General features: G+C 42.4%; 1 protein-coding gene across 4 annotated transcripts; it reads right to left on the bottom strand.

Moving 5' to 3' along the window:
* Positions 1-401: 401 nt before the first annotated feature.
* snupn (snurportin 1) lies at positions 402-27690 on the bottom strand. Of its 4 annotated transcripts, XM_020526050.2 has the most exons (10): positions 27519-27659; positions 26164-26245; positions 25648-25813; positions 22886-23030; positions 13731-13835; positions 11959-12055; positions 6847-6944; positions 5771-5851; positions 1983-2063; positions 402-831 (listed from the first exon to the last, which is right to left on the bottom strand). In XM_020526050.2, exons 3-10 carry the CDS (start codon positions 25803-25805, stop codon positions 517-519), a joined length of 1080 nt encoding a protein of 359 aa, XP_020381639.1. In that variant the 5' UTR covers positions 25806-25813; positions 26164-26245; positions 27519-27659; the 3' UTR covers positions 402-516. The 4 variants fall into 4 exon arrangements, with proteins under 4 accessions (XP_020381639.1, XP_048473128.1, XP_048473130.1 ...); XM_048617171.1 differs by lacking the exon at positions 26164-26245 and having other exon boundaries at positions 27569-27689; XM_048617173.1 differs by lacking the exon at positions 26164-26245 and having other exon boundaries at positions 27519-27658.

The raw sequence follows: 27690 nt of genomic DNA, 5'->3' as shown, positions 1-27690 counted from the left end.
ATCAAAAAAAAAATACACTCCCAATTCCTAACCTGCAGAATTAAAACAAAAACTAACTTACAACTCAAGCCTCTCATTCGGTTCTATCTTGAGCTGAAACCCAATGCTAACAGACACTCTACGTTCACAAGTACCCTTACAGCCATCCTCCCGTATAAATTATAACTATAGGAATGTTCCTAGTGAGTGTTATTCTGCTTCCTCTCATTAAATGATTGACTCACCAGCCTTGTGCAGGATGCCCCAAAAGTAGGAACAGCACCTGCCAAAACTCGAGACAAATAACCCACTTGCTCTGCATCTGTGTGCAGCCAAACTGCGAGAACAAGCAAAGGCACAACTGGCCCCAAACCACGTTTCTCAACAATTCCCATTCAATAAGAGCCTGCTGTACAGAAAGCTCAAATATAACTTTTATTTTTAAAATAAATAAACCAGGAAGTGCTGGTCCTTTGAGGGTTTCCGGCAGGGGATGTACCATCCTGGAACAGGTCACTGTCCATACAGCTAAGACACTCAGCTTCCGATTTTACTCGTGCATTCCATTTTAGAGGTTGATGATTCAGCTTTTTTGGGAGTGGAAAGATGCTCCAACTCGTATCGGCTCTCCTTCTTCCTTGGGCTAGTGCTGCGCCCCTCAGCCTTGCTCTTTTTCAGCTCGATTATCTGCTGCATTTGTGCGTTGGCATAATCAGGCTTCGTGGACAAAGGGCAGGCCGGGACAGCCAGTCCGAGGATGTCAGCCACCATGTATGGTTTCAGCCAGCCAACCAGCGGTGTGCTCCCCGGGGTGTAGTGTGTCTGTTTGTGGTAAAACAGCAACCCATCCACCTGCAAGGCACATTTCAGATCACACACCTATTCTGGAGAGGAAGGGGGACCCAACTTAACATGGGACCTCAGTTTCTTAAACACATTCATCCTGACACACACTTTTTACACTTAAATGATTAAAATACCGATTGTGCATGCGAACATAAGTGGGGACAGACAAGAGGCTGTCAGAGGGAACGAGCAAATGAGGACAAAGGAGGGACTGGAAGGGAGAGATCAGACAAAGAAGGGAAAAGGGAACAAATAGATAGTATTTACATTGTACCTTTCTCAGAACATTTCACAGCTAAACAAGCCTAATCACTGGGAACACAGCAACATTCAACCAGCAATAATGTGAAAATGACCAGGTCATCTGCTTTAGTGATTGTGGTCAACAAAGGCATTGTCAGAATGGAGATAGCAAGAACTGAACATGCTGGAGTCAGAATCAAAACAGTGTAGAGCTGGAGGAACACAGCAGCTCTGGCAGCAGAGCAGGACTAACAAAGGGTCTAGGCCCGAAACGTTGACTCTCCTGCTCCTCTGATGCTGCCTGACCTACTGTATTCTTCCAGCTCCACACTGTATCAACGTTGCTCAGAAAACTGGAGATAATTCCCCTGCTCTTCTTCAAAGTTGTGTTACGGGGATTTTATGGGGTAGGGTCAAACAGAGTCTCAGTTTAACATCTCATCCAAAAGGCAGCACAGCCAACCGTACAAAATGCTCAAGGCTGCACTGGAGTTGCCAGCCCAAATTTTGTGCTCCAGACTTTGGAGTGGGACGTAAACATACAAGTTTTTGACTTAGAGACCAGCATGATAACCCAGTGGACCATGGCAGAGATTAAACTGGAATGGAAAGCCAGTATATTTGAGTATGGTAAATGGAGGTATAAAACACCGCAGTTCCATTATGACAGGCAAGTTATTATAACATTTGTAACAATGAACTAATTTGGGATTCGCCAATCAATCTTACTCTGATCAGAGGTTAAACAAAATAAACGGGTTAATGGCAGACATCAAAACAATGTCAATAAAAAAAATACAATCTGCTGTTTTTTGGAGAAAGAACTGGTTATATAGAGAAAAATTGGGGAGAGGAGAGTGAATGAAACATGTAGAGAGACAGTACCAATAACGGTTTAGAAAACTTTTAATTACCTCAAATGGATAAATTGCAGCCAAAGTCTGACAAATAGCTTCTGGGGTATATGGCAAACTTGGCAGGCCCACAAACTTAAACTGCGGAGAGAAGAGAGAGATTGATTTTTGTACTTCTCAACAGTATTGACAACTCAATGTATTGCTGGCTCACGGGCCAAAAACAATATTAAAAACTGATGAATGGAGCCTGGCTCCCAAACAGCCCATGCCAATGTTCACATTCCACTCAAGCATCCTGCCACCTATCTTTATCCTAATCCTTTATTCCCTTTGTGTTATCTAGACTCCCTTAAATACATCAAAACTATTCACATCAATCATTTGAAAGATGAGGTGCTGTTCTTCAAGCTACCAATTGGGCTCTTCATAGCCTCTGGACTCAACCTTGAATTCAACAATTGAAGACTAGTTTCTTTCCCAACATTACACTTCATTTTAACTTTACACACGTCAGCCTTAATCTGGTTTTTCTTGCTTTTTCATGGCAGCTATTTGTGAACAGTTTTCAAGAAGCGCATATTAACTGGGGGCTCATCTGTGCTCCAACACGGCATCTTTCGGGTGCCCCTGGAGAGGAAGCATACGGTGTCCCTTGGAATGCTTGAGCCCTCCTGTGACCAATGGGCACTGCAGTGACTGAGTGCATCAACCCTAGGGATGACATTTTAGTTTAATTTTCTAAGTTTCCTTTGAATATTTAAGTTTTATTAAAGAACAAGGCTTAATGGGTTAATTCAGTATCCCTCTAATTAGTTAATCTGATCATTTGAGCACCCAAAAAAAAGCAGCAAAAGAGGGACTGTTGTTTGGAGGTGTATGATAAGCGAGCTACTTGTTTGTAAGTAGAAGTTAGAAGAACAAGGTTTCAGTCTTTTTATCCTTCACTGTCTAACCAGCTGAGTTGTAACAAATGTTCAGGACTGGGTTAAAATACCATCCAGTTTGTTTTTCTTCCAAATCAAAATTGTGTTCACTATTTACGTTTCCATGTTTACTTTTCTAGTATTGCTTCAAGATTTTATAAACATTCTTTCTAGCTGTGGGGATGAGGTAAAGTCTTGTCCACATTGATGCAACATGTCCCTTGTTCAAAGAGGAGGCCCATTTACATTTAGCGTTGGACAGTAGGTTTCAGATTATAGTAATAAAGTGCACCTCAAATCATTAACACAAAGCAAACATGTGCCCTGTGAAAAATTCCATTCCCAAGTTACTCATCTTACTGCCTAAGGAAAAACTGATATATTAGGACATTGCTTAGCCAGAACCAAAACGAAACAAACAGAAGCAAGGTACATGTCTAACTTCTTCCAGTTCTGGTGAAAGACCACTGCCCTGAAATATTAACTCTGCTTCTCTCTCCACTGAAGCTGCCTGACCTGCTGAGCACCACTAGTACTTATTTCAGATTTTCAGCATCCACAGTACTTTGATTATTTAGCCGCTTGAGACTGCTGGTTACAATAATTTGCTACAAAGATTCAAGCTTCCAAACTACAAAATATTAAATTCCAACATTTTAAACACCTTCATTAGATCAAATCAACTTGACATGCAATCTGCCCTAGTCATAATTTATTCTTTTAAGTCTAGGTGTCACTCTGGTGAATCTACACTGCAACACTTTTAACATATCCCAAGGTTTGTGTCTATTACTGAACACACAACTTCAGAAGCAATGACCTAGTGGTATTATCATTAGACTATTAATCCAGAGACCCCAGTAATGATCTGGGGGCTGGGGTTTGAATCTCTGCCATCCTCATGTCATGATCTATACGGTCTATAGTCAAGCCTACATATGACTCCAGATGCACAGCAATGTGGTTGACTTAACTGCCCTCTGGGCAATTAGGGATGGCCAATAAATGCTGGCCCAGCTAGTGATGCTCACATCCTGTGAATATTAAAAAATAATGGAGCCTTTGCAGGCTCTGAACAATTGAATCAACCATCTCCTCTCTACTTCAGCTCCTTTGGAAGTAAAATCCGGTATGGAGTTTAGTTTGGACTGTTCATGCTTTTGATGATGACCCACGAAAGTCATTCTCTACTCATCAAGTGAAGAATGTCAGAGTTAGGAATCAGCAACAGCTTCAACACCAATACATTTAAGATGCAGTATGTCACAGGACTGAAGCTCTCTCTATCCCCATAAACTATGAGCTCCAAACCAGCATCTCATTAAAGTGTAATTTCAATTTCTGAACTAACTATCCTACTACCCATTTGAGTATTGACAGGTTTGGGTCAGGTTTAATGGCCAGTCTAATATGGAGGATTCCCATGGTGTCATCTTTGACAAAGAGACTTTGATCACAGTTTACCAAGCTGAATTGAGACCCAGGACCACTGTGTATAGGAAGGTGTGCTGTAGTCAACAATGCCTGAAAATTGACAGACTAAAGCATATAATTATGTTGCACAGTAAAATATAACCATTTTTAAACAGAGTCCAAGTACACACTTTTAATGAGAGCTTGAGTTCAGTTAATGACACTCCATGAATCTCACCCCCACTGATTACTGGATCCCATATTTATAAAGAATATGACTTACTTATTTCTTTATTGAAAAAAATCCACATGATTTCTCATTTTTCCACTGGTCATCAAACTAACTTTCAGAAAACAGGGGTGGGTAATCATATCTTGAAACTTCATGTTTTGACTCAATTCAAATGCACATGTGTAGAGAGCTTTATTTCATTTAACCACACTCCACAAAGACATTGATAAGTTGGTGGAGTGGTTAGATAGGTGGTAATATGAGGTTCTATGCAGAGAAGTGAGTGGTCGGAAAAACATTGAAAGACAATATAAACTAGGGGTACAATTCTAAAGGGGGTACAGGATACAAGGACCTGGGTGCATACGTGCAGATCATTGAAGGTAGCAGGACAGGCGGAGAGTACAGTTAATAAAGCATAGTGTTCTCAACTTCATTAATAGAAGCATAGCATACAAGAGCACAGGAGGTGATGTTGAACTTACATGAGACCCTTGTTAGACCTCATTGTACAGTTGTGGGCACCACATTATAGGAAAGATGTAAATGCAATGGAGAGCGCAGAATTGGTTTATAAGGATGGTTCCAGAAATGAGAAACTTCAATCTATCCTCATAACTGAAGAGGATGGGACTGTTCTCCTTAGAGAGAAGGCAGCTGAGAGGAGACTTGATAGAAGTTAACAAATTCTGAGCTAGTTGGATAGAGTAGATAGGGAGAGGCGGTTCACACAGGGAGAGGCGGTTCACACTTGTAAAAGATAAAAGAATCAGAGGCACTTAAAGTGATGTGTAAATGAAGCAAAGGTGACGCGAGAAAAGAAACTTTTTTATACGAGTAGTTAGGGTAAGGAATATATGGCCTGGAAATGTGGAGGAGGCAGGTTCAATTGAGGCATTCAAGAAGGACATTGGATGATTATTTTGATAGAAATTGTATGCAGGGAAATGGGGAAAAGGCAGGAGATTGGCAGTAGGGCATAGGACCAGTGCAGGCACAATGGGCCAAATGATCTCATTCTGCAAGGTAAGAATTCTGTCATTCTGTGACAAAACTCTTAGCCTACTGATTATGAACTCCTCATATTTCTACAACCAATTCACACCAAATTAATCCTCAATTAATATATCCATCTCTTTCCCTTATTCCATTAGGTTTCAGGCTTTCCTTCAGGCCATATTTGATGATAACAAATTACATCTCTAAAAATGTAAATAAACCATCAGCTTCGACTGGAATCTGCAAATCTTGCCAGATGAAAATGTGGAAACACTCACTGGATTGTGGGATGCTATCTCAGCCAGCTTCTTGCCTTCCTCTTCCAATTTTGACTGAAGCCAGAAAAATCTGAATTCGGTCTGTATTTAAAAAATATAAATAACTAAAAATGATTTGCTGAATAACCATTTACAAATTCATTCAAGGAATTAAACAATTTGCATTACTGTAGCATCTGGTCATGCCCTCAAGACATTATTAAGGACTTTAAAATGCATTACATTTTGAAGTGCATTCCTTGATATTGTAGGTGAAAAGGCACCCAATTTATACAAGTCAAGGTTCCCAAACAACAAGGCAATAAATATCTAGATGACCCTTCTGGTTATTTTGAAAAGCACATGTTGTCTTCCATTCTCAGGACATTTTGTGCTGCTTGAGCAGACAAATGGAGCTTCAAATTCAAGTTAATGGTCCTCCAGCTCCATCAGTACTGTATTTGAATCTGTATTTGGTGCTCAGGTCTAGTCATGACCTTTTGACTCAGAAATTAGGCTATCAACTGCGCCAAGCTGAGTTAATAAACAAGTTCATGCCAAACTAAAAATGCATTTGGTTTTGTTCTTTTTAAAAAATGTTAGCCTATTTAAGACTTACATGTATGGAGCTTGCTTAGTATAGCATCATAGAATCCCTACAGCGTGGAAACAGGCCCTTCGGCCCAACAAGTCCACACCGAACCTCAGAGCATCCCACCCAGACCCATCCCCCTATAACCCACCTAACCTACACTTCCCTGAACACTACTGGCAATTTAGCATGGCCAATCCACCTAGCCTGCACATCTTTAGACTGTGGGAGGAAACCGGAGCACCCGGAGGAAACCCACGTAGACACGGGGAGAATGTGCAAACTCCACACAGACAGTTGCCCAAGAGTGGAATCGAACCCGGATCCCTGGTGCTGTGAAGGCTGCAGTGCTAACCACTGAGCCGCCGTGCCGCCCTAGAGTAGAATTATAGTTACAGCACAGAAGTAGTAGATGAAACATCTTAAGGATGTCCCATGTCCCATGATTACAATATAGAATAAATGGAGCAGTAGGGAAAACAATGTTTATTAATGTCTTACAGACCTGACAATCATAGACTGGGTGACCCCTCCAACACATCACATCCAAAACAAAGTATGTTCTGTTTACTTCACTGTAAATACAGTCCAATATAGTGTAATCTGGAGAAGGAAATTCCAATAGTCAGCAATAAATAGCTTAACAGAATCCAGAAGGATAACCTCCTTAAAGCTCAATAACAAGCCTCTCAAATTTTCGTTAGGTTAATGAAAATTAACCATCTGCTCTAGATATCTTTTAATCAACCTGTTCAGATAAGTATGAAACACCTCTACAGCAGGTGGGATTTGAATCTTGCCTTCTGGCCCTGACAAAGGCACACTACCAAACTGCCCGAAGAGTCCTCAATTAGTTGCTCTAAAGTAGGAAACTTTAGAAGCCAATTTACGCACAGCAAGCTCTCACAAACACCAATGAAATGGCAATCAGGTTATCTGTTCCTTTTTAGTGATGTTGGTTCAGGGATAAATAAAGGAGTTATGAATGAGTAGAATTATAGTTACAGCACAGAAAGAAACCATTCAGCCTGTGGAGCTCATGCTGGCTCTACGCAAGAATAATTCAGCCAGTCTCACTGCCCTGACCTTTCCCATAACTGTTTCCCCTTCAAGTACTTACCTGATTCCCTTGGATAAATGCAAGGTATTGCATTTTGGTAAAACAAACAAGGGCAGGACTTAGAGATAGTAAGGACTGCCGATGCTGGAGTCTGAGATAACACAGTGTGGAGCTGGAGGAACACAGTAGGCCAGGCAGCATCAGAGGAGCAGGAAAGCTTACGTTTTGGGTCGGGACCCTTCTTCAGAAAATGTTATTAAGGGCAGGACTTATACAGTTAATGGCAGGGCTCTGGATAATGCTGCTGAACAGAGCGACCTAGAGGCTCAGGTACATACTTCTTTGAAAGTTGCATCATAGGTAAACAGGGTGGTTAAGAAGACATTTAGCACACTTGCCTTCATTGCTCAGATCGAGTATAGGAGCTGGATATCATGTTAAGGTTCTACAGAATATTGCTGAGGCCACTTTCAGAGTACCTGTACAATTCTGTTATAGGAAGGATATTATTAAATTGGAGGGTTCAGAAAAGATTTACCAGGATGTTGCAAGGGCTTGGGGGGCTTGAGTAACAGCATAGGCTGGGACTTTTTTCACTGGAGTGTAAGAAGTTGAGGGGTGACCTTATTGAGGTTTATAAAATCATGAGGGGCATAGATGAGGTGAATAGCAAAGGTCTTTTCCCGAGGGAGGGGGAGTTCAAAACTAGGCGGCATATTTTTAAGGCAAGAGGATAAAGATTTGAAAAGGGACCCGAGGGGCAACTTATTCCACACAGAGGGTGTTGATATGTGGAATGAGCTGTCAGAGGAAGTAGTAGATGCAGGTGCAATTACAACATTTAAAAAACATTTCAACAGGTACATGAATAAGAAACGTTCACAGGGATATAGGCCATATGCAGGCAAGTGGAACTAGTTCAGTTTGGGAAACTTGGGCATGGAGGAGTTGGACCGAAGGGTCTGATTCCATGCTGTATGAATCTATAACCCTACACACCAGATTGCAACCACTCAGCGTGGAGAATGGCTTTTCCTCGTGTCATCTTTTTCTTATCTTCAGTTTGCTTGCCATTCATTTCAAAATTGATGCCACTTGTCTCAATCTTTCTGCCAATGGGGAACAGTTACTTTCTTTGTTGACCTACATGATTTTGGGCAGGCCTGTCAAGTAAGCTCTTAGCCTTCTCTCAGGAGAACAGTCTAAATTCTCTAATCTAACCAAAAGAATGGGACATGATACTCCCAACTGAGGCCAAATCAAAGCTCAATGAAAGGTTCATTACAACTTCATTGTTTTAATATTCTACAGATCTATTTATAAGTTTCAGGAACTGTATACCTTTTTAAACATTTTTTGAAGTGCCCTGCCGCCTTTAAAATTTGAGTCCCCAGATATAGTCAGACTCAGTAAGAGATCTGCAACTCCACATACCCCCACACAGCAAACCTCAGTTGGTAATCACTTCTTGGGCAAAAGTTTTTTTTTAAATTCCCTCTTTACAAACTAGCTCAATGGATAGGGGATAGTACAGTACTGAAGCAGACAAAGGGCTGAAGTTTGTTTCCAGTTCTATGCGGGTTAAGGGCAGACACTGGGATGAGCCTCATTGCCCAACGGCACGAATGCACACGTAAAAAACATAAATTACATATTAATCAGTTTCTCATCAAGTCAGGAGTTCTCAATCCTTGCTGAAAGAGATAATGAACATTGATTTGATATCAGTACAGATGTTAACAATTATCTGAGCAGCGCCTAAGTTCTATATCCACCAATACAGGAGTCAGTTCCAAAGGCACCACTTCTCTAGTACTCAAGCAGTTCACTGAGTTCTTACGCTGTACTCAGCCACTGACAAAGCTCTGCTGACTTTAGGCACTTAGGATTTCAAGCTGCAGTTGCAATCGGCTGTCAGCACCTTGTTAAACTTTGATCACCTTAGTGCTGAGATGAACATACAGCTGCTCCTAAGGGCAGCTGCTAACTGGAGACTGTCCAATGTTTAAATATGTTTATTGCCTATGGCTGATAATGGGCAAATCTCTCCAACATAAAACTTGGCCATAATACACAATGGGAACTATGTTCAAAATTTGGTAGAGAGTTTTATTTGACCCTTACAACAGTGGTAGTAACATTACCGGAGAAGATGCTTAGATACAAGACTTACTTGCATTTGGAAAATAATGGACTAATTAGGGATGGTCCGTATGGCTTTATGTGGGGGATGTCTTGTCTGACAAACTTAAGATTGAGATTTTTCAGTTAAGTGCTGAATGATGAGGTTAGGGCAGTGGATGTTGTTTGTATGGACTTCACTAGAGCATTTAGGAAGATTCCTCATACATTTTATGGAATTCATGGCGAGTTGGCAAGTTGGATACAAAATTGGCTTTGTCATAGAAGACAGGAAATTTTTGTGGAGGGGTGCTTATCTGACTGGAGATCCGTGATGGTGGTGTGCCGCAAATATCAGTGCTGGGACATCTTATTTGTTATATAAATGATTTGGATAAAATGTAGGTGGTCTGATTAGTAAGTTTGCTTATGACACAAAAAGTTGGTGGAATTGTGGATAGCGAGGAAGGTTATCAAAAAGGATACAACAGGATATAGACCAGCTGGAAAGTTGGGCAGAGAAATGGCAGATGAAGTTTAACCCATACAAATGTGAGGTGATGCATTTTGGGAGGTCAAATGCAAGGGGAAAGTATACAGTAAATAGCAGGACCCTTACGAGCTTTGATAAACAGAGGGATCTTGGGGTGCAAGTCCATAGCTCCCTGAAAGTGACAACACAAGTGGATAAGGTAGTAAAGAAGGCATATGGCATGCTTGCCTTTATTGGTCAGGGCACCGAATATAAAAGTCATGTTGCAGCTGTATAAGATTTCAGTTAAGCCACATTTGGAGTATTATGTGCAGTTCTAGTTGCCACACTATAGAAAGGATGTGGAGGTTTGGGAGAGGGTGCAAAAGAGGTTGACCAGGATGTTGCCTGGATTGGAGTGTATTAGCTATAAGATGAGGTTGGACAAACTTGGACTGTTTTCGCTAGAGGAGGCCGAATGGCGACCTCCTAGAAGTATATGAAATTATGAGAAGCACAGACAGAATGGATAGTCAAAGTCTTTTTCTTAGGGCAGAAATATCAAATACTAGTGAGCATAGGTTTAAGCTGAGACAGGGAAAGTTTAAAGGAGATGTGTGAGGATTTTATTTTAAATAGAGGCTGACTGGTGCCTGGAACACACTACCAAGGGAGATGATAGAAGCAGATACATTAGCAAGGTTTAAGAGGCATTTAGATATGAACAGGCAGGGAAGAGAGGAATACAGACCATGTGCAGGCACATGAGATTAGTTCAGAATAGCATCATGGTCGGTATAGACATGATGAGCCAAACGGCCTTTCCCTATGCTGTACTGTTCTATGTTCTGAAATATGAAAGAACTGTTTCTGCTGGTTTACAAATAGAAACCACGAGATCGTGTCTTTATTTTATAATTCAGGTAGGTTTCATTGCAGAGTTTGTTAGAATATAGAATTCTTGATCAGAAACAGCAGTGGAATTAGAAACCATGAAACCACTTTTAAAAGGAGGTTCGTTAAATATTTGGCAAGAAAAAGAAACAAATTTTAAAATGCAGTGGGAAAGGATGGGAGGAAGGGATTTTTCAGAGTGCCAGCATAGGCACAGGAAGCGGAATGACCCCCATTCAACACCATGCAATTCTGATTCTGTGCTCAATTTTGTCTCTCTTGGGTCATGAAAGAGCACGAGGGCAGATCTTTCTACTCAAATTGAACAAACTTATTAAAAACTATATTTTATTAAAGTAACTCACTAAAGGCTCTTCATAAGCACATTCCAAATGATCAACATCTACCAGTTATGAGCAGACGGGCAGCCAAGTTACTAATCACCTGGACTCTAAATCCTTGAGACAGACCGACACTCCTCACCCCAAACCCCACACCAGACCAATCCAGCAGACTTATAGGTCTACCTAGACCAAGTGGACTGCAGCAGTCCAAAGTGGCAGATCAACTCTGCCTTCTCAATAGTAAGTAGTATTAGTCCATAAGATCATAAGAAATAAGTACAGGAGTAGGCTGTTCGACCCCTCGAGCCTGTTCTGCCATTCAACAGGATCATGGCTGTTCTGGCATTTCTCATGTCTACTTTCCTGCCCTTTCCCTATAACCCTTGATTCCCCTACTGATCAAGAACCTATCTCAACTTTAAATACACACAAGGACTCTGCCCTCACAGCTCTCTGTGGCAAGGAGTTCTGAAAGAAGAACTTCTTCCTCATCTCAGTCTTAGACTCCAAATAAAGGGGTGTTAATTTATGTCCTCTGGTCCTAGACTCTCCCATGAAAGGAAACATCCTCTCAGCATTTACCCTGTCAAACGCCTGAAGAATCTTGTATGTTTCAATGAGGTCACCTTTCTTTCTTCTAAATTCCAATTAGTAGATAAATAAATACGGACCTAGCTAGCTGAGCTCACATGCTGCAAAATAACAAATTTTAAAATGCGTGTTTACCTTTGCCAGTAGCAGAGTTCTGTCGATTTCCACCAGGGAGGAGTGAGGGAAACCTGTTCACACAGAAGCCACTTCTCGTGTACGCAGCCGTGCTCCCCTGACCAAAGGAGATCCAATGGAAACCATTAGTGGATCAAATCAGAGGCTTGACCTCATTTTCACTTTCTCACTCTTCTGTTGTGTCTTCTGTTTATAAGACCCCTCCCTCCAAGGTTTAATTACCATGCATCATTGTGCCACTTGGTACAATACGTGGCCTAACTCCATATACCTGCGTTTGGCCTATTTCCCTGAATACCTTTGCTTAACAAAAAATTATCCATCTTAGTTTTACAATGAACCAACCTAGCATTAATTGCCATTTGTGGAAGAGAGTTACAAACATCTATCACCCTTTTGTGTGTAGGAGTGCTTCCTAACATCATCCCTGAATGGTCTGGTCCTAATTTTTTGCCTATGCCACTTTGTTCTAGAATCCCCAAACAGTGGAAATAGTTTATATTTTTCTATCCTGTCTTTTCCCGTTATTACCTTGATAACTTAAAATCAGATCATCCCTTACCCTTCCAGAGAAAGCAGGCCTAATTTGTATAATTTCTCCTCATAATTTACCTTTGAAATCCAGGTATCATTCTTGTAAACTTATGTTGTTGTCCCTCCAAGGCCAATATATCCTTCCTAGGGTGTGGTGCCCAGAACTGCTCAAAGTACTCCAAATGGACTCTACCAAGGTTTTGTACAACTGCATCATGACCTTTGCAACCTTGTACTCCAGTCCTCTAGATATAAAAGCCAGCATTCCATTGTCTTTCTTAATTATTTGCTGCACCCGTTCGGGGCATTTTAAAGATCTACTCACCTGAACCCCCAAATCTCTTCAGACGTCCACTGTATTTTACTTCATACTATCTAGAAAGCACCTGATCTACTCTTTTTTGGTCCAAAATAGATAACCGCACACTTGCCTACATTGAAATCCATCTGCCATGGTTTTGCCATTCACCAAATTTATCAATATCCTTTTATAATTTTAATGTCATAATCTATATTATCTACAATAGCTCAGGATGTGGTTTCTTCCCCTTTTTGTTTTAGTGAGTGTTCTGTCCTCTTTCAGTGTATTCCTTTCCCCTGTCCACTCCACTCGATTCGATTCTTTAGCACGATCCAGGGAGGCACTCAATGCCTGGCTTCTCATAAACCAGCTCTGACAAAAGTCAGGATGGAGATATGTCAAAGACGCCCAATCAACAGATGCAATGTTTAAAATGCATAACATATGATATTGACTTGTCCCCAGAAATGTCACACACATGTTGATTTTTAAAATTATTTCTTGTGCATCATTCTTCTTTAATCTATACTTTGCTTATAGATCAGTATGTTCCACATTATTATAACACTAATCACAGCTCCTCCTTTCCAGAATACTTTTGGATCATCAACCATCTCTCGCAGGCCTATTCATTGAGTACTGTGTCTTACATCAGTATGAATTTCTCTATCCTGACTTTCATGCTAGAGCTTTCCCTTTTCTGATCCCAAAATCAAACATTTCCCAGTTCTTTTCAATCTGGCAGTACTTGCTAGTGAAGCTGCTCAAACGATGGTGCTGAATAGTGGATCATGGCTGCTAATCTCTTCGACAGTTATCCTAGATTGATATTGCAATGCTGCTGATAAAGGCAATGTGCTATGTGAATTCACATCTGGCAGCAGTAAGGTTGTCCAATTGTGCAGGGCAGGAGGAATTTCAGGCATTCTACACTTACTCTGGAAGCTACAATGAGAGTCCGCTTGCCAACAGGACAGACCACCAGCAGCCATTCTTCAGCCAGGTCACTGGGTACATCCACCAGCCACTCAGAAAGCATTAACTGCAAAAGACAGGCAGGCACAGCCAATTACAGACAGCTTCTTCATAAAGTTGCTGAAGGAAGTATCAAATTCCATACACTGCACTGGTGTACTTGAAGTATCCCACATGTGCAATGTGAATGCGTAAAGCAATAGAGAAATAATATAGTTACTGAATTATAAGCAAAATATTGCAGATGTTGGGAACCTGAAATTAAAAAACCTGAAAATGCTGGAGAAACTCAGCATTTATGAAGCAAGAAACAAAGTTATTGTTTGGAGTTGTAAAGTTCCAAAGAAGCAATATTTGGCCCAAAAGAGTGGAGTTTCTGTACAAATACTGCGAAACCTGACAAGTGTTTGCAGCATTTTCTGTTGCCATTTAAAAGCTCTGAAGGCTTCTTCTAGGAGAGGACCAATTCAAAGATGACCATTCCACATCTGTACTTCTCTTGGAAAACGTTAGTTGTGTTTTAATTGTGTTTACTTGTATACTATTAGTGTACAAGCATGACCTGGGGTTTCACTTGAACACCTAAACATAGTAGGGCTCTTGTGGTGGAGTGGTAGGGTCCTTTTCTCTAAGCCAGAAGGTCTGGATTCAAGAACCACCTGCCCTGAAAATGTGTCAAGACTTATCCAAACAGGTTAATTAAATAAATTTGTATAAGCATAGTTAACCCAGTGCAAGCAGTTCAGAGGACCTCCTCATGGATGGAGGCCTGCACTCTGGTCTCCCTGGAGAATGAGCATGCAGTCCACCAGTGTACTTAGGTCTTACATAAACTGAGTGTTGCAGGGCTGGGGTGCATCATCTCACCACACAACAATGCCCAGTTTAAATTTTTTACGTTTCATTTGTTCATTTGATTTTTGTTAAAGTGCCCCTTTAAGATACTGTCACTTATTTGGTTTAATTGGTTACTCAAAGCAGTGTAAAGAGGTACTGACTGAAACCAGTACTGTCCATCATCGACTGGCTATGCGGAAATTAATAGAAATGTTCCATAAATGATTACATAGAACACTTAAAAATATTTTTAGAAATATTTCATCTGTGGGTCTCCTTTGTGGAATCTTGTATATTGTTTATTTCTCCAATTAAATGAGAATACAATTTTACTTCCGTGCAGAACTTGCTGGAAAAGCTCAGCAGGTCTGGCAGCATCTGTGGTGGGAAATCAGAGTTCACATTTCAGGTCTGGTGACCCTTCCTCAGAACATCTGTTACACCTCACTAGGGTAGTGCACTCGAAATCAAGGCCCACTAAACCTGGAGTCAGCAGTAAAATTAAGGATTTTATTGAAGTATGCAAAATCCCAATTTACCTGTCAAATAGACCCAGCAAAGCAGAAAATATGGACCAGGTTTCTGACTTGACAAACTACTATTTATTACAACTAAACAGATCCCAAGGACAACAATTCCTTCCTTGTTTTTAAAACAATTCTATTCCCCTATTTCAGTCCACAATTAAAGATACAGAAAAATAAAAAGATTTAGTCTTTACATTTCTCATACAGGTCAATCACTACAAATGTGTCCTGCTCAAGAATTGTAATCTCATTTTTCAGTGAGTCAGCCATCAGATTCAGAAGCTTGTGGTTTGAAAGTCCATTCCAGAGACCTAAGCACAAAACACAGGCTGATGCTTGAGTGAGGTACTGAGAAAGGGCTGCCTTGTAAGAGGTACTGTCTTTCCAACTTGTACAGGTAAAAGAGCCCACAGCACTATTTGAGAAGAGTAGGGCAGTTCTCCCCAGTGTTCTCCCAATGCTTATTCTTCAACAAACATTATGAAAAGGATGATCTGGCCATTATCACATTGCTGATTGTGATACCGTTCTATGTGCAAACTGACTGCCCTGTGTCCCATACAGAACATGTCCCACTTCAAAAAGCAATTGCTTGTAAAGCACTGAGGTTTTGTAAGGTTGTACAATGATATAACTTAATTGATGAAGAAAAGAAGTTGTATTAGGGATGAGCATGAACCCAGAATCTCGCATTTATCAGATTTGCAATCTCAGGCACTCCACATTGCAGGGATGTAGCATCTGCAGGCTGTGTGTGTTTATAGGAGGAGAAAAGCCTGCAGCACTGAGAATTATCTCAAGCCACTTCCATGGTGCCATACTACAACTGGTTCTGATGGGGATGAAAATTACTGCTAAATCTAACAGTGATAAATGAGAATGTTGTCATAGTTATCGAGACCCCCTGTTTACATGCATCAAAATCCAGGTCAGGTTGAAGCCAATCTGGCACCAGTTGCAAATAACACAGACATCCCACATAAGAGGCACGAGAGTCTAAAATCCATTCATCCATAAACAGAGTTACTATAGTCATATGGACACAATTATATATAGGAGAAAACATTTCCATTTGGCCCCTTGGGGCAGTTCTGTCATTCAATACAATCATGGCTGATCTTCTGCATCACTCACAATCTGCTTCCCACATCCCTCAACTCCTTGAAAGGCCAAAAGTCAGGAGCAATAGTTCAAGTGCTACTTCCCTTTCCAGTGAAACATTTGTGCCAATTACTGGACCTCAGTACAGGAAAAGGTTCAACTGGCAACCTTCCATTCAGATCATTTACGGGTAATGTTTTTCTTTTGTGTTTCAACACTCGCAAAAGCTGCCAGGTTCATAGAAAAGGCTATGCTTATCCTTACTGCACAGTATTGCATATCGGCAGCACACATTATTAACTATCTCTGCGAATCTAAGTGGCCGGTACAGGCATACAATACAAAGCAATAGTATTTACGAACTTGAGCACACGTGGGCATCTATCCTGGAGTGACAGTACAAAGTAAAAACCGAAAGAACTGTGGTTACTGTAAATCAGGGACAAAAACAGAAGTTGCTGGAAAAGCTCAGCAAGTCTGGCAGCATCTGAGAAGAAAAAAAATTTCAGAGTTATTTCAGGTCCAATGACCCTTCGTCAGAACAGTTCTGAGGAAGGGTCACTGGACCCGAAATGCTAACTCTGATTTTTTTTTTTTTTTCACACATGCTGCCAGACCTGCTGAGCTTTTCCAGCAACTTCTGTTTTTGTTCCTGACAGTAGAAAGTTCTGGGCACAAACAGAACAAGATGATAACTTTGCTCACCTACTCATATTCTTTGACCGCAACTTGAAATTCAGTGGCCTCTTGCTGGAGTTGAAATAGGCAGCAGATGCACAGAAACACACCGACTTCAAGTCAACCTGACCTGAAATTACATTGCCATTCTTTTGTTGCCACTGGGTGAAAAATTTGCAACACCCTCCTGAACAGCAAGGGGAGTGTTTCTTCTCAATATGGACTGCACAGCTCAAGGCAGAAGGTCACCCTGCTCAAGGGTAATTGGAAATGCTGGCTTTGCTAGTGATGCCCATCTTCAAGAAATTAATTAAAAGAAAAATTCTAGGTGTAGACACATTAAAGCAAAAGATTGGTTAAAGTACTTTCCATTTTATGTCCTCTCCTAATTTCCCTCACTGGGAAAAAACATTATGAATTTTGATGCAATATTAAGAAGTTTTTGTAATTGCTCCAAGAGCACATATACCAAAACAGAAAAAAAGCATGGCTCCTGCACAAGGGCAACTTGCCTGTTCATCAAATATTGTGCATTTTAAGCCAGGGTTTAATTCTTGGAGGAGACCAATCGATGCAAGCTGCTCCCTCAGTGTAGGAGACCACTGGCAAAGTGAAGCTGGCATAGTCCTCAATCCCAACCAAATGATGGACCACTTCCAAATCTGACTAATCTCAAAATATGAACTAACTGATTCTGGCCACCCTACCACAACTCATTTCTTCCACCACAAAGGCAAATGTACTGAAGATGAGCAGATATTTCCTAAACTGTGGAGTTGAATAAAGCCTGAAATGTGCATCAAACAATATGAAAGTATCATTAAGTGGACAGTGAAGAAGATTACCTCAGAGCACAACAGGAGCTTGATCAGATGGACTGATGGGCCAAGGAGTGGCAAATGAAGTTTAATTTAGATACATGTGAGGTGTCACATTTTGATAACCTGCACAACTCGTACAGTTAATGGTAGAACCCTGGGGAATGTTTCCAAACAGAGACCCAGGGATGCAGGTGCAGAGTTCCTTGAAAGTTGAGTTGTAGGCAGACAGAGTGGTGAACACTTTCATTGGCCAGGACACCAAAGAGAGGAGCTGGGACGCCATGTTGCTGTTACACAGGACATTGGTGAGGCCACTTTTAGAATACTGCATACAATTCACGTTGCCCTTTCATAGGAAGGATCCTGTTAAACTTGAGAGGGTGCAGGAAAGATTTAAGGATGTTGCCAGGACTGGAGGGCTTGGGTTACAGGGAGAGGGTGAATAGGCTCGGGTTTTTTCTCCCCCTAGAGTGCCAGGGGCAGAAGTCACCTTAAAGGGGTTTATAAAATCATGAGGGGCATGGACAGGGTCAATAGCTAAGGGCATTTTCCCAAGGTGGGGGAGTCCAAAACCAGAAGGCATAGGTTTAAGATGAGAGGGTAAAAATTTAAAAATGTCCAAAGGGGCAACTTTTTCATGCAGTAGATGGTGTATGTATGGAATGAGATGCAAGAAGAAGGGGTAGAGGCGAGTATAATTATAACATTTAAAAGGTATCTGGATGGGAACATGAATAGGAAAGGTTTACAGGGATATGGGCTAAATTCTGACAAATTGTGAAAAATAGGTCAGACTGAGATGTCTGGTTGGTGTGGATGAATCAGACCAAAGGATCTGTTTGTTTCCATGCTGCATGACTCTTATAACCCTACAATAGATTCCCCAGCTCCGTTGTCGACAGGGCCCTCAATCGGGTCCGACCCATCTCCTGCACTTCTGCCCTCACCCCTTTCCTTCTCTCCCGCAACAGCGATAGGGTTCCCCTTATCCTCACCTACCATCCCACCAACATTCACATCCAGATCATCAGACGCCATTTCCGCCACCTCCAGCAAGATGCCACCACCAGACGCATATTCCCCTCCCCTCTCTTGTCCGCCTTCTGCAGGGACCGTTCCCTCTGGGACACCCTGGTCCATACTTCCTTCATCCCCAACACCTCCCCACAGCCCTACGGCACCTTCCCCTGCAACTGGCGAAGGTGCAACACCTGCGCATTTACCTCCTCCTTACCCAGTATCCAAGTGCCCAAACATACCTTCCAGGTGAAGCAACACTTCACCTGCATTTCCAAGAATCTAGTCCACTGCATTTGCTGCTCACAATGTGGTCTCCTTTACATTGGGGAAACGAAGCGTAGACTTGGCGACCGCTTCGCAGAACATCTACGTTCAGCTCACAAAAAGGACCCTGAACTACCTGTTGCCTGCCACTTCAATGCAGCACCTTACTCTCTGGCCAACATCTCTGTCTCCGGCTTGCTACAGTGTTCCAGTGAAGCCCAGCACAAGCTGGAGGAACAACACCTCATTTTCCGCTTGGGGACCCTACAGCCCTCCGGACTCAATATTGAGTTCAATAACTTTAGGGCCTAAACTCTCCCATGTCCCAGCCCCCCACCCCACACACCAGGCCTTGTTACCACATAGCCTGCCACTACACACCCCCTGTTGTTAGTCACTAACAGTCCCCATTAACAACTATTCACCCTCCCAGCCTGATCGTTAGCAACTCCTTTGTCTGTCCAACTGTCTTTCGCTCTCTTTGGGCTCTATCCTATCGTTTACTCCCTACCCAAACCACCTCCCTATTTTTTCCAAATAAATTGACGTTTTCCCAGCCACCATCAGTTCTGAGGAAGGGTCATTGGACCCGAAACGTTAACTCAGTTTTCTCCTCCACAGATGCTGCCAGACCTGCTGAGCTTTTCCAGCAACTTTGGGCCTATACTTCATGAACAAAAACAGAGTCCTCAATAGCTCCTCATAACGACAAGACGTTCATCCTGGGATCATCCTTGTGAACCTCCTCTGGACCCCACCCCCCCGCAAGACCAGCACATTCTTCCATACATACAGGTCACAAAACTGCTCACAATAGTCCAAATACAGTCTGATTGGAGCCTCACACAGCCTCAACAGTACCTCCCTGCTCTTGTATTCTAGCCCACTTGAAATGAATGCCAACATTGCATTTGTCTTCCTAATTGCCAACTGAATCTGTTTGTTAACCTTAAGAGAATTTGAACTAGGAATTAGATTTCCGAAGCCTTTCCCCATTTAGAAAATAGTCTACTCCTCTATTCTTCCCAAAGTGCATAACCTCACACTTTCCCACACTGTACTCCACCTGCCACTTCTTTGGCCACTCTCCCAGCTTGTTCAAGTCCTTCTGCAGCCTCCCTGCTCCCTCCGTCTATTTTTGTATCATCTGCAAACTTAGCAATAATGCCATCAGCTTCTTCAGCTAGATTGCAATAGGCTGAGTCAACTGTCCATTTCACATACAGGATCCCACACTGGTTGATGGGATTTCTCACATTGTCACTCCAAATCAACAGTTTCCCCCACCAATCTTAAAAGACCCTCAGTAACCTTCTCAGCTGTTATTTGTTCAAAACTTTTCTCACACTTTTAGTTCCTTTACACTCGATGGGATGCCAATGTGTAGTAAAATGTTCTTGCACTGTAAATTACTTGGAGTTTGTGAAAGGGTCCATGCAAATTTAAATCTGTTCTCCCCAAAATTGAGACAGAAAGGCTGTTTAAATTTAAATGGCATTGAAAAATGATAAATTATCCTTTTCTAACATTCCAGTGTGGTGAACTGCACGCATGAATGAACATCCCATCTTCTAATCCCTCAAAGTTACTGTTGTACCCTAAGAACAGTGCTGAATGACTCCGGGAAAGCTGTACTATTCAGACAGGACAATACTGCCATCTGCAGCAGGCAAGCAGAAATATGTGAAGTAAAACGCCATTTAACGACTTCAGGTACTTCTGAGCAAAACATTTCAATCTATAGAAACAACAACAAAAAAAAAGATTTGGGCATGAATACAAATACAGCATCGTGTATAAAGTAGTGACAACTGCCGAGGAGGGAAGTGGCTGCAACACAAATTCTTTTCCGTACACGAAAACAATTGTCCTTTTTAAGAGACTGGGGAGAAGCAACCAAAAATTTAGTCAGCAGGACCACGTAGCCACATAATTCACAGCAAAATAAAGACATTCTACCAAAAACAAACTGTGGTGTCTTTTATACAGATAATTGTCTGATTTAGTGATTTTAAAGTACATTTCTACATCCCATATATTGACCCAGGCTTTACAACTAGTGTCAATGCATTGGTCATTAGGATTCCTGTACCCTGGCTATATTGCATTATTGCAGCCAGGACTTCTGATCCAGCTGCATCATGGATCAGTGCAGACTTTGAAGAGCAGCACTGCTAAGTGCAGGAGCAGGAAAAGGCTGGAGAAGAGAGAACCTGTCCTCTTTTCATACCATCAGGTTCTGCGTTCAGTTAAGTTTTAAAGATCTCAAGGTTCAGTGGTGAATGGCTGAGTGGGGAAGTCGGTCAGGCAGTGATGGTGGAGGTGAGGTGTTATCAGGTTTGGGGTGTTATGCATATGTCATTCAAGCCTCTAGTGCTGAGCCATAAATCAAGGAAAATCCCGGGCAAAATAAGCCAGCCCACTAGGGGCAAAATAAACCAGCCCACTAGAAGTCTCAATTTCCAGGACAGTTTCAGTGAGCTTGTGCATATCAGGATCAACAGTCCCTCTAAGCTGTGCAGCCACTGGGAAGTGCCACTTATGTGCATGCTGATACATAGCTTCTGCTTCAGAAGCTGCTGCCACCATGCACAGCCCTTGGTAGACTGTGCAACAGCAAGAAAAATTAGAGGGAACATTGATCAGGGCTAGCACAATTAAACAGCAATTAAATCCATACTTTATTGCTCTGAATCTGGGAAGGTTCAGACCATCTACGACAGTAGCACCTCATTTCAGTGACCCATTCTGACATATCCCCAGGTACTGACTATAACTGAATGATTATTTATTCAGGAGAGGGGAATACACAATAATCCATAGGACTGTGCTGAAGAAGCATTGTCAGTATTGCATTACGAAGTGCCGACGAGTAGCCTTGTTGAAACTTCTGCCTTTTCTCCTCACAACAAGTAGCTTACATCATCAAAATATTATCTGGGCATTAACTCAATGGTGGGATCTTGCTTCACACAACTGGCTTCCAGATGCTGTCGTGACTAACAACAAACAACTAAATAGTAAATTGTGCAAGAAGTTGCACTTATGTGATCTCAAGACACCCCAAAGCTCTTTCCTGGCACAACCCCTTATCACTAGTCTTTTGGGAAAAGCACCTGAGAGTACTGTTACCTAGTGAACAGGCCATGTCCAAATTAAGAGTCATGCCCACTTGTCCTGGTCTCTCCCACTGGTTGTTTTAACCCATTGGGACATTTTCATTGTGCGTCAAAGTCTCACAGTTCCTGTACAGGTGTCACTTTATTAATCCCTGCATTTGTAGCAGATTAATGCATAGGCCAATTCTACAGACAGAGGGAGAGTTAACCAGATGGAGGGGTTTTTCCTTCCTGAATCTCTGAAGAGTTTGAATGGACTTTAGTTCCTGAGCACCAAGCAGTGGTCATTCTTCAGGACTAGGTTTTGTTGGCCGATTTAACAATCAACACAGCCTTGGTTCACTTGAATGCACACACTTCTGGTTAAATCAATGTACAAGAATTAGGACAGGGGGCCCCACCTTATTTTCCTATAAAAACCAAAAGAACTGTGGATGCTGCAAATCAGGAGCAAAAACAGAAGTTGCTGGAAAAACTCAGCAGGTCTGGCAGCATCTGTGAAGAAAAAAATCAGAGTTAACATTTTGGGACCGGAGACCCTTCCTCAGAAATGTTAACTCTGATTTTTTTCCTCACAGATGCTGCCAGACCTGCTGAGCTTTTCCAGCAACTTCTGTTTTTGTTCCTTATTTTCCCATATTTGCCGAGGGATGATGCAGAAAACCTACTGCTGAAGCTTGACCCACTTCTTGATCAAGAAGCTGCAATCAGCACCCTTCCTCGGGGAATGACTCAAGAATATTTTCCGACCTGGTTTGCGTAGCGTTTGGGTAACTTCCTCTTTGTCACTTCAACTTCCATTTCATCATGTCCCTCTGGTTCCTCCTCACTGTCTTCTCCTGTCCAGTCATCTTCAGCCAGACGCCTTGCATGGTTAACATAATTCAGTCGCTGCCTTTTGATGCAGAAGCACAAAGCAAAGTTGAGGTTAGTGCAACACTAGTGCTTAAATACAGCACAAAGTACAGAATCTGTAGAGTGTCCTTTTCACAACCACAGGAAATTCCAAAGTTCTTTACGACCAATAATGTACTTTTGAAGTGCAGCCACTGTTGTAAATTGGGAAATTCAACAGCATGTTTCCACACAAAAAGCTCTCACAAACAGCAATGTATCAATGATAAGCTAAAAAGAAGTGATGGATAAATATTTGCCCATAAAAGGAGGAAATCTTTTGCTCAATTCAGAAGTAATGCGGTGGGATATTTCATGTTCACTTGAGGGTAGATGGGCCTCCATTTAATGTACCATCAAAAGGATGGCTCCTCTGACAATATAGCTCCTCTTTAGTACTTTAAAAATAACAGTAAACTCAGCAGAAGGATATATTCCCAAAACATCAGCTAGCCTTTCATCTTGACAGAAACTAGCCGACATCACAATAGTATTGAAATAAAACAAAGAACTGCAGATGCTGGAAATCTGAAATAAAAACAAAGTGCTGGAGAAACTCAGCAGGTCTGGCTGCAACTGTAGAGAAGGGAACAGAGTTAATATCTCAAATCCAGCCACCCTTCTTCAATTGATTCTGTCACAGTTTCTGTTTTTATTTTTAAATCACAATGATATTATCTGGCCTCTATCACAGTCATTTGAGAGATCTGGTTTTGTACAAATTGGCTGCCTCCATTTCTAAATTACAACAACAATACCCATTGGGTGTATTGCATTGCCTGAAAAGCACTTTGGGACAACAGCAGGTTGTGGAGGTTCTATACAAATGCAAGCACTTTTTTTAAAATGGAGGACAGTATCCAATAAACACGGCATGGTGGCTCAGTGGTTAGCACTGCTGCCTCACAGCACCAGGGACCTGGGTTCGATTCCACCCTCGGGCGATTGTCTGTGTGGAGTTTGCACATTCTCCCCATGTCTGCGTGGGTTTCCTCCGAGTGCTCCAGTTTCCTCCCATAGTCCAAAGATGTGCAGGCTAGGTGCCTTGGCCATGCTAAATTGCCCGTAGTGTTCAGGGACGTGTAGATTAGGTGGGTTATTGAGTGATGGGCCTGGATGGAATGCTGTGAGAGTCGGTGTGGACTTGTTGGGCCGAAGGGCCTATTTCCACACTGTAGGGATTCTATGATTCTATGAATAAACCTTCTGCCACCGGAGAAAAACAACAGGAGGCGGCTGTTTTTGCATCACAGGACCAATTGATTTATAATCATTAACAGTGGCAATATCTTGTTCAAAAGGCAGGTGGCAGTATTTTTGAGAGATGGTCTTCTTTGGGATGGTCTGGTTATAAATACAAGTCTTGTCTTCTCAAACCCGAGTACAGGTATTCAATAAGTTAAGGTGGAACCCCCACAACATTCCCAGTAGATTTACATTGCCCCATTTCTTCCTCCCATATCAATATGACAAAAGAAGCAGAGTTTGTTTTGCAAGAACAACTGTACACTTGTCTAATCAGAGGCACATACAGAAGGACCTTTTTAATCAAACAATATGATACCTGATTTTTTTTGTTTTCATGGTGAGACGACTGGGAGAAGCATACCTTGAAATGGCAAAAACTGATTCAGCAAACACCACCTTACATTGGTAGCGTCTTTAATATAATCCCAAGACTCTACAGGGGAATTCTAAAACAAAACATGACACTGAGCCACACAGGGCAATATTAAGACAGACAAACAAAAGCTCACTGTAAAATACAGAGTTTAAGAACAGCCATAATAGAGGAAAAAGAAGATGATGCAGACAAGACTAGGGAAGAAATCTGCAGGATTTAAGGCCCAGGCAGCTGAAATTACAGCATCAATGGTGGAACAATTCTGAGGAACGGTCACTGGACCCGAAATGTTAACTGTTTATTCCTTCACAGGTCCTGCCAGACCTGCTGAGCTTTTCCAGCAACTTTGTTTTTCTTCCTGATTGACAGCATCCGCAGTTCTTTTGGTTTTTATTTTGTGGAACAATTAAAATCAGGAATGGTTAAAAGGCCAGAATTAGAGGGGCAAAGACAACTCCAAGAATTGTTGGGCTGGAGGAGACTACAGAGAAAAGGAGGCACAAGACCATGGAGGGACTGAAAAAAAAGATGAAAATTTAAAACAAAAATGTTACTTGACTCAGACTCAGCGAGCATAGGCAGAATCTGCTGTGCTTTAAAACTTGAGCAGTAGTTTTGGATGACCTCCAGCATACAGGAAGGTAGGATGTGGGAGGCCTGCCAGCAGGGCATTAGAATAATAATATTTAGAGGCAACCAAATTATGGACAAAAGTTTCAGCAGCATGTTATTGAGGCTGTAGGGGAGTCAAGGAATATTCACTATCAAAACATAAGCCACTGCAGATTTGTGAATTATGCTGCCCAATGTTATTTTTGTCTCCTTCACTAATCCATGCATTTTCGATTTGCCCGATTTAACATCGCAGTAGCAGCTAACCAGTTATTAAGGGCACAAGGAGCTGGAGAAGAGATGGCAAATCCAAGTGGTTGAACCTAAAGACATTCCACAATTTGCACCGATCTCATTGCTTTCCTTCATTCTAATGACTTACAATTTTTGGTTCTCCAGAAGTTTCTGCCTCCGCTCTGCTTGCTCCTGTGTGTTGGATTTGAGTTTGTACTGGGCAAGTCGTGGATGTGGAGCGGCAATGCTGTTGAGGTCGCGAGAGACTGTAAAGCTGGTGGACAATGCCTGACTTAATTCGTCCATAATGATCTCTTTAAAAGCAGAAAAAAAACCCATCATGTTATTTTGGAGGACAGCACGGGTGTTCTCCCACTTCTGGCCAATATCTATCCCTTAACCAACATCGCTAAAAAAGATGATCTGAGCACATTTGGCGTATGGGGACTATGCAGAGGTCAAATTACCTGCTGTGCTTCTTAAATGCAACAGCATATCAAAAGTATCAAGAGAGCTGGAAAGCATGTGAATTTTGAGATTGCGCTTTATGAATACAAGTTATTTCTCAATGAATTGGGCAGCTGCTTTTCGAGGTTTGGATGGGTAAGGCAAATTTGTCCTTTGTTTTCTTTTCATACTGCTTCCCCAGAACTGGCTCTCTTACCTTCATGCAAGGCCTAACAGGCAAGCCGAGAGAGCAAGCACCAAACCTCCACCGGGGACAGCCTGAAATCAGTCGCGGGGACCTGTCCAAATTGGGAGTGCATGAGTGAAAGACTTTTCTCACAGCAAAAAAGAAAATTGCTCGAGAAACTCAGCAGGTCTGACGACATCGATGAAGAGTAAACAGAGTTGCCATGTCAGATCATACGGCTCGGAAGCAGACCCTTCGGTCCAACTGGCTCGTGCCAACCGGGCTTCTCAAACTAAATCAGAGATAGTAGGAACTAAGATAACATGGTGTAGAGCTGGATGAACACAGCAGGCCAAGCAGCATCAGAGGAGCAGGAAGGCTGATGTTTCGGGCCTAGATCCTTCTTCAGAAATGGGGGAGGGGAAGGGGATTCTGAAATAAATAGGGAGAGAGCGGGAGGCGGATTGAAGATGGATAAAGGAGAAGATAGGTGGAGAGGAGACAGACAGGTCAAAGAGGCGGGGGTGGAGCCAGTAAAGGTGAGTGTAAGTGGGGAGTTAGGGAGGGGACAGGTCAAGGGGGCAGGATGAGGTTAGTAGGTAGGAGATGGGGCTTGAAGTGGGAGGAGGGGATAGGTGGGAGGAAGGACAGGTTAGGGAGGTGGAGACAAGCTGGGCTGGTTTTGGGATGCGGTTGGGGGAGGGGAGATTTGGAATATCTGGGAATGAAATGCCTCATCCTGGCAGCAGATGTGGCGGAGGCGAAGGAATTGGGAATAGGGGATGGCATTTTTGCAAGAAGGTGGGTGGGAGGAGGTGTATTCTAGGTAGCATCTCTGAAACAATAGTAGGAACTAAACTAGTTTTATCAAGGGATCGTTGGACGAAGATTTGCAGCCAAGGGAGTAGAGGTCCAGGCTGACAATAAGAACAATCGTGCGGGTTAACTGCTGTGCAACTCGGATCAGTTGAATCACTGTGCCGCAGCACATTTTAATATGATACCCGCCTGAGCAGGGGGGTTGGGGAGAGGAGATGGCTTGTTCAGGGAGGGCCGGCAGATGGGGGCAATCTCTCCATCCCCTGAACGGAACAGCACAGCAGGGAGCCTCTGGTGTTGCATGGGGCCCGACCAGACCCGGGTCTGGAGGCTGAAACCAGCAGAGCCAGTCCACCACATCCTCTTCAGGCCTGCGGCCCTCGGGAGTTCAGGGAGCGGGACATCAAAGATGCACCAGGGACCACAGCCAGGATCAGAGATTCCGGTTAGTCATGAGGTGGTCAAAACCCCAATTAAACAGGAAAGGAGCCTTTATTTCCCGTCACTGGCGAGAGAGAGAAAGCCCCAGCTAAAATAACTAAACCAAATCCAGGCAATTTAACTACCTCGAGCTGATCGTGTGTCAAAACCCCGAGTTGATTTTTTTTCTCCTCACCGGACTCCCTGCACCCAGCGCTGCTGCGGGTGGCCAACCAACACCTCTCACATCCTCTCACTCCCCACGCACGGAAAGGCGACAAGGCCAACCAGCATCTTTCCCGGGATTGCAAATAACAT

This window comes from Rhincodon typus, chromosome 36 (assembly GCF_021869965.1).
Source record: "Rhincodon typus isolate 14 chromosome 36, sRhiTyp1.1, whole genome shotgun sequence".
Classification (NCBI taxonomy): Eukaryota; Metazoa; Chordata; class Chondrichthyes; order Orectolobiformes; family Rhincodontidae; genus Rhincodon; species Rhincodon typus.
Note: the sequence above shows the minus strand (reverse complement) of the source record. Positions and strands in the feature narration are given on the sequence as shown.